General features: G+C 37.2%; 1 protein-coding gene across 1 annotated transcript in view; it reads right to left on the bottom strand.

Annotated features, from left to right (window-relative positions):
* Nucleotides 1-1913: 1913 nt before the first annotated feature.
* Nucleotides 1914-8501, bottom strand: part of pcdh11 (protocadherin 11) — a 163374-nt gene continuing 156786 nt past the window's right edge. Inside the window, exon 7 of the mRNA XM_078954096.1 lies at nt 1914-5931. Within this exon, the coding sequence (XP_078810222.1) occupies nt 5474-5931 (458 nt within the window). The 3' untranslated portion in view covers nt 1914-5473. The remainder of the gene's footprint in view (nt 5932-8501) is intronic.

Below are 8501 nucleotides of genomic sequence, written 5' to 3'. Positions count from 1 at the left end.
TCGCTCGTGCCACGCGGTCGCACGTGCTCGGGCCCGCTAAATGCTACTTGTAGCTTTAATTGATTTTAAAATCAGTTTCTGGAAAAAAGAATGAATGCCAATATTTATATGTTCAAACCCTTTACGGATAAATAAATAACAAGTTTTCAGGCAAAATGAAATATGATCTTTTGTAATAACATCAAATCTAACATTGAAGTGTGGTTATGTTTGCTTGATTTAACAAATAATTCACTATTTATTGAATTGTGAATTCTTTGTAGCTCCAACATAACTACCTTAGCAAGCACAAGCATTAAGTTAAGTAGACTTTTTAAGTCTATGTATGTGAAATGTCACTATAATTAATTAATATTAATGTTAGACATAACGACCGCTATGAGTATACTGCATTTTAACGTCACCACAATATTGTACAATGAGCTGACTCAAATCCTGTAACTAAGATGTGTAATCCACTATTTGGATGGCAAAGGGACAGTCTTAGCAACAAAACTCCCTCCAGTTGCTTTTATGTGCAACTGTTTGGGTAGATAGTCTTATGTCAGACTAAAAACAGTGTTTTCTAATTGCAAATGTATACAGGAATTACATTTGCAGCCCTCGTCAGTGCCTTCATGGATCACATACCACATGTCATGGGAGTTATTAAAAAGCCCAGAGGTAATTGTCTTCACACTTTTGCTTTTCTTGGTCTCAGTTGAGGTTTATAGGCTTTATAGTAGCTTTCAGCTCATTGTTTTGGTTTTCCGGTCCATGGTTTCCTTCAGTTATGTCTCAGTGCACTCTGTAACAGCAGACAGCTTTTCTCCATGGAATAATAAAAAATAAATAAAAAAGAATGAAAACTAGAGATTTGAGACAAATTTAGCAGCTCTACTTGATGAATTCAACAGTAATTCATGCAACAAATTCATTTATTTCCCTAAGGAGTTAGAGAAAACCAAAAATACATTTTTTTATGTAGTTAATAGTGTCAAACAGAGGGAGTGCTACAGTAAACATGATCCATGATCCAAAGCAGTATTACTAGGAAATTGAACTTTTTTTAAATTGCATGTATATATGTGTATATATATATATATATATATATATATATATATATATATATGTATATATATGTGTATGTAAAAGCTGAGTCATAGTAACAGCTAAAATATACAGCCATCAAATGTTCATTTTTTAACCCTTACGCTATCCTAGGCACTTTAACATTGGGAGTGGGGTCATCTGGACCCCACAAGACAGTGCGCTGAACTTTTTCCTTCAATGATTTGTGATCTTCACTGGTGTCCATGGATTACATGACATCTTTCCACCTTTATCCACCTTTGTCATGGTAGGGAGAACACGTCAATGTAAGGGTGGGGTCATCTAAGATAGCACAAGGGTTAAAGACCCAATTTGGATGGATGATTTGAGTACACTCATGTGCACATGTGCAAACACACATTTTGCTTTGTAAGATTGATATATTGAATGAGGGACGGGAACCAAACCTGTGATCTTCTGATTGTAGTTTGACTGCTCTACCTCTCAACCAATAATAATAAAAAAAAAGCTTTATACTTAATTAAAACTTTTGTTTTTTGTTTTTACCAACATAGAATATGAGTGAAAAAGGGCTAACTTGCTGTCCTAAACCCCAAAATGTAACTTGATGAACTGCATCTCACTCCTGTTACTTGTTTTCAGGAGCTCTAATCTGGCATTCTGTAGTTTATGTGGATACAACAAGGAAGCTGTTCTTTGTTAATGTTTCTTATAATTTGTACATAAAGTGTAACCATTTGATGGATTTTAGTTCATTACCATAAATCTGTGAACAATGAAAAAGGAATATTCCCCTTTATAGCATCCGATGTTGTTACAAAGAAAACGGAACTGGAGATAAAAACTAAAATGTGACAACCTTCTTTTAGATATCAATATTTAATGTCTCAAGTAAAATTCAATGACAAGAAAAAAAATTAATTTCACCATATGGAGGATCTTTTTTTTCATAGAATCAAGTGGGATATCTTACAAAGGCATGACAACACAGACTGTATAGCTTTAACTGATCGATACAGATTTGCTCGCAAGCACTGAAGCCTCCTGTTAAAGAAACCTCACCTGACGCACCAATGACTAATTTACAAGCATATACTTAAGTCTTATATCACATTTTCAAGTTGCTTTTGTACATGATACATTTGTGTACATAAAATCCTGGCAATCTGCATGCCAGCATACACACACCCATTCAAAAAGACACACACATTCTCATAAGCAACATACTAGATCAAAAATCAAAAACACATTCAAGAACACTCTCATCATTATTATGCATATATCCACATTTGAACAGAGATTGTCATCTCATCACTTTATATGTTTTCCCTTTTTGCTTATAGTGAACATATGCATATCATTTAAAGTCTTTCCCATTTTTACCCATTACTACTAGTTCTAGGGGTACTGCTATGTACAGATTAAAACCCAGGTTACCTGACAGTATAGATTTTGATAGCTGTGATGTTCAGATGCATAAGTAGCACGGACAAGATTTGACTGTGTACACTGTATAACATTTGTTTTGTTCCATCAGACAGACAAACAGGTTTTGAAGTAAATATCAATACTGACACTGATTCTAACAATGGATGCATGAAACACACTGTCAAGTGCGTACAATGTCTCATTAAAGTCCAAACAGCTCATGCAAATTATGGGCCGGGGCAGGCTGATGGTGACACGCATTTCAAAGAGGTAGAAGAAGATAAAAGAAAAGAGAGAGAGAGAAAGTTAAAAAAAAAACAGTTTCTACCCTTGGCGTAAGAAAAAAATAATAAAAAAAATAAGACAAGTGAAAGCTTGGCATGACTTATTTAACCCCCTATATCAGTATTTAAATTACAAGCTACTATAGAGAGAGAAATAATGGACATTCAAATAGTATGCCATATTTCTACAAAAAGCAACATCCTGCTGTACATTCATACAGTTATTATGCCGTTTCCTCAAGAAGCCGCCTTTGAGTGAATGTAACTGTGGCAACATTCACCGTACAAAAGGAGGCATATGTAGGCAGAGTGGGCCAAAACACAAGAAAAGCTGCAGATTGGTAGCATTGTGCTTACTGTACAAGTGTGATAGGATAGTGTTTTAAACAATAACATTCTGATTACAGTGTTACTGCGTGAAAACTGATACAAGGTAGGGTTTTCTGTGTCTTCTATGCTGGGTGAATATGTTTCTTGAAAACCACAAGGTTTACTGTAATCATGAACATTCAGCACTTGTATTTACCTTTGAGCAGCATTTTAAATATGTCTAAAACCAACAGCAAAGTATATGTAATGTGAAAGTTGAATATGGAAAGTTGGATCTGCATCCGGCAGAATAATAAAATTTGAGTTTTTCACTGACACTGGTGCATGGTTCTTTGATATATCTAACCCTTTTGATTAAAAATGCATTATGTATACTGTTCTCTGATTCATGTATGCACCAAAACAATGAAAAAAGAATAGAAGTGTATGTGTGAATGTGTGTGGAAGAAAAGAGAATTGATTGGTAAATGAGCTAAAATGTGGTTCTCAAACAGGGACATTTTCATGAATAGATGTTTAGAAGAATTTATGTAAGTTTTGAATTTGATTCATTTTCCTAAATGATTAAAGTGAAATCAAATGGCCATTTCTTCGTCCATGACACACCGTTCCCTTAAGTGATCATTTCTATCAGCATCAGATAAATCCTCTTTATGCAGTTAAAAGTCCCAATTTGAGAGAATAGGACAGTTTAGAACATACTAACACAATTTGCCTTTGCACCTTTCCTTTAGAATACCAGGTTGCATTACAGATTTAGGCCTGTTCCCAATTTGCAAGATGGTACAAGAAAATGAATCGCATGAATCATATACCAGATGATGTAGACACCTGGCTTAGATGTTGCTACAGAGAAAAATGGATATCAGCAAAGTCACTTATTGCTGCGGTAATACATTATGTTGCACCCAATCTGTTACAATGGCAAGTTAGTCTCTAGTATTTATTATAATCAGAACAATTTACACATTTTAGGGAGTGATGCTTTTTTTCCACATGCAGCCAAATACACGCAAAGGGGGCCCTTTGAAATAGTCCCAATGTCTCCTCTACCTGCGAAAAATAACACTTACACAAATAGATGAGTTTTTACTTGGAGGGTTTAAAAATATTTTAACAGTATTGCTTTGGTGTTACCACATCATGAAAACCCAAATTAGGAAGTCTGTAACCCACAGGAATGGCTGTTTGAACAGATAAAGAAATAATAGCCAGAACACAGGTGTTAATAACATGATACATGTAGAGGAAATGTGTTAAGCTCCTGCCTTTGAACTCTCATCACCTTTTATCTGCTTTTGCATTTGCAGACCATGTTTCAGAAGTACCAATAGAGCTGTTTGGAACCTCCAAACCACAATAGGGGTTGCTACCGAGATTGCGCATCAAAGTAATTAGACTGAGAAATTCATAATGGGCTCCTATGTGAGGGTTTCTAGGCAGCAGTAAGAAAAAGAAAAAGGAATCAAAGAGACTAAAACAAAGGCTACATTTCCAAACCACATCTGTACATGCTTTTTTTCATTACTAAGTCAGAGAGATAATGCAAGGGCTGAAGATTTTTCTAATAGAGTTGGCAGAGATGCAGCAACCACTATATGGAAAATATCATGAGTATGCAGGAGTGAGGGGATATATTACTTTCTTTTCCGGTCCGTGATGAAAATGTAGACAAAAATGCGATCCTTTTTAGTAGTGTCCTAGTTAAGCTTTGTAGGCTTATTTTTCCCTTACACCCTCTGCAGTTCCCTGTCCCAAAGAAGCTTTTGAAACACGTTGAGGCAAAACAAAATAGAATTTTACTCTACCAAAGGAGCTTGTGCCACTTGTCATAAAGAGCAGTCACTGGAGCTTGGAAAGAAACACCACAAACCCAGAGCTTGTTAATAACATTGAGCCCTGTTTTTCTCACCCATTATATGCGTAACACAAAGGAATGCTTTTATTTTTGCAGTTGCTGCTGCTGTGCCACTTTTAGGGCACAGTCTCACTACGCTGGGCCAAATTAGTATAAAGTGTATAGTGCCCTTTTCATCACTAAGCAAACATCACCAAACTGAAAGCATTTTTTTTTTCTGATGGAGCTACTTTGGTATAGAACTACCGTTTATTGACCATACATCAGTCCAACACTTGTATCTCTTGTATAACGCTTAAGCTATGAGGTTTGTTTCTACCAGATTTGAATGTGAATAACGTCAATGTCAATTCTACTATTCTCTGATGAGTTTTCAGTGGTAAAACTGACCTTGAGCTTAATTACTCAAATTACTCATACTTCCGCATGTATGCATACAGTACTAGTCACAAAGTCAAAAGCCTGCTATGAACGGAGTCATGTGCACTGTATGCCAGGCCAATGCTGATGTCTTTGACTATTACAACTGGTGCTCGCTTAAGAAAGAACTGCTGCTCCCACCAGTGGGGGTTTGCTGCCCCGGCGAAGAGAAGCTTGCCAACGGGATGACCTTGACAGGGTCCTCCTTCTTACTACAAAGTCTATCCAGGGTGTTGTAGAACTGGGGACGGTTGAATCCCTTGTCCAGTTCATCTTTTTTGGGCACAGACCTGCCCAAAGTATGGCGGCCATCCATAACCCCCATGTTGGCTTTAATTCCCCGAGAACAGCTCTGCTGGAAGCCAAAGGAGGAAAGGGTAGCGGTGATGGTGGTGGTGGTGGTGGTAGGGGTGGAAGCGGGGCTGTTGCTAGTAGGACTCTGGAATTGGGCCAGGGCTGGGGGCATCCAGCAGCTGTCGGAGTGGCCCAGTATCAGACACTCCTGGGTGCAGGTCTCAGAGGCCTCAGCCAGGGCTTTCTGCAGGTTCACCTCGATGGCTGTGAAAACAAGAGCAGGAAGAAAAACAACTCAGTTATTGTGTTAGCATGTCAAAACACGCAGAGCTGGAATACAGCTGGAGAAGTCGGAGCGCTGAATGAGCTCATGAATCATAATATAAACAGAAAAAAGTTGTTGTCTTATCAGGGGTCGACCCACAAAATGTCAGCCTTTTAGTGAAATGAAAGTCAGTGATAAATGTTTCATTTCATCTTGTAATGAGAAAAACAGCAGCAGAGCATTTAATTTCCATTGGTACTCCCAGGACTCCATCTGTTTACCTACAATATGAAATGAATTCCCTATAGCTTAATTAGAGTTAGGAAAAATATGTCTTGCAGTTTGTGCCTTGGATTGGTTGTACAGTATTAAATATTTAATGAACGTCTTAACAAAGTACTGTTTCTTTTAATCAGTGTCATTGCTCTTTTGTTTTTTTCTGAACCAAAAACAAATCAGAAAAGTTAACAGTTCAACAAAAAGTTCAACAAAATGAAAACCAATCATTTAAAAAAAAAGAATAAAAATGGCGAAAAACGAAAAAAGAAGAACAAATAGACATTTGAGAATAGTTTATTACATCCTGTGCTAGAATTGATGTTTTCTGCATAGAAGAATTTAAAAAAAAAAGAAACAAAGGGGCAAGTGAGCAAGGCTAAGCACTCAAACTATCTTATCTCATTATCCCGGCATTGACATCACATGTGGAATGAGTCTGGGATGAAGCGTCGGCATAGAGACTTTGCAATAAAGCCTGTCAAGCCAGATAATTAGAATGTAAAACAGTATGCACCACGGCAACCGAGAGCCTGCAGTGTTATGTTTCCTAGGCCATGCAAAGAAAAGAGGGGTCCTCATTCTAACATCACATTGCTCCTCTAGGCCCCAGCTTCAAGCTGCTATGCAGAAATTATTTAGTGTATTTGCATAAGTAAGAATCCTGTAAATAATTAAGCAGTCTGAGATTGTGGCACACAGCAAGGACTACTTCCTTCACACACCGTTTTACAGACTCTGTACCCCTCCACCACACGCATCTGCAGAGTTCCAACGAGCTTAGTAGCAATTTCCACTCTTCCACAAAATGAAAGCAAACAGTGCGATAATTCCAGCAACACCAAAATCGACTTCTCAAAATTATCAAGACATGTGCAGAAAGGTCCAGTGGCCCGCCCTTCTTGTACACTTGTACAAGATTGAATATCACTGTGTCAACTTTAATTATCAGAGCAGTGTCTGAAGAGAAATGGCATGATAAAAATGATGAGGATATATTTGGAAAGCCCATGTGGAGTCAAATCTGTTCTGAACTAGAGCTGGAGAGCAGGAGAGTATAAATCCCATGGGTGGTAAATGTGTCACCTTTGAAAGGGTCACTTACTTCATTAAGACAAAAATGGATGCTGCTTCCTCGGTCTCAGAGTTTGTGTGGCGCCGCTGCACAGTATGCACATTGCTTTTACTTGCTTTTCCTAAAAATTGTAGGTGCTAATCTGTCAAATAATCTCATCTAATTAACAAATATTTCTTTTTATTGGTCAGGTACAAAGTAAAAAAAACAAGAACAGAAGAAAGTATATTTTGCTTCATTCACACTGATTGACAGAATAACAGGTAAAAAAAAAAATGATGTCCTTGTTGAAATAAATACAAAATTGATACATAATTCAAAATAAATAGACAAGAGCAATTCTGTCTAAATGATTGGCGAGTTTAAAAAAAAGAAAATGTGAATTTTCAATTTTAAAGACATGCTTTAAAATGACATGAACACATTAAGAACAGTAAAAATCTAGTTGGATGTGACTGGACAATTAATGTTTTATTCTAAGTTTTACGTTTTCTATTTGAAAAACCCCATAATACTTCTATTTCAGTCATTAAAATTGATGTCTAAGCAAGCAGTTTCTTTAAAAACCATATTAGAAAAACAAAAACTAAAGCTGAAATTATGCAATGATAAAAAAAACAAAAAGCACTGCAGAGACTTTTTTTTTTAAAGTAAGATGACAATCCATGAAGAGGAACTTGTCTCCTCAAGACATTTTCCAAAGTCCAGCATGACCAATATCTCCTGACCACCAGAGAAAAAACTGCTTGCAATGTCAAGTGGATGGACTTTGGCAAAATCCTTCATCGAAAAAAGGAGAGGAGAGAAAAGATTTAGTCACTCAACCCTTCTTTTACACTGAGAGATTTTCCTAATTTTTAAGTTTTGACCATTGTGAAAAAGATTATTTTACCATTTGTTCTCTATTGAGGTCATGGGTGGAGGAGAGAAGTATTTCTCTTCCAGCCTATCTCAAAAAGACATGCGTTCCTACTATTTTCTATTCCGGTGGGGTAATGTGGATAGGCAGCGGTGGGTTTGAGAGAGTGGGAGCATGACTAGAGTGATGTCGCTGACAGCTTTTGGTGTGTTTTTCTTTTCAGCTGAAGGTACGCCACAGCCCTTGTCTTTTGTATTCAGGGGAAACAGCTGTACCCTGCGGAGATTTCTGAAGGAATCGCACGTTACTGATGCCACAGATCCCCCGGTGGTGGGAACATTCTTTCCTGTGTTCTCTTT

Source organism: Oryzias latipes, chromosome 10, assembly GCF_053564925.1.
Source record: "Oryzias latipes strain Hd-rR chromosome 10, Olatipes_Hd-rR_3.1".
NCBI classification, from domain to species: Eukaryota; Metazoa; Chordata; class Actinopteri; order Beloniformes; family Adrianichthyidae; genus Oryzias; species Oryzias latipes.
This window is presented reverse-complemented; position numbering and strand designations above follow the sequence as displayed.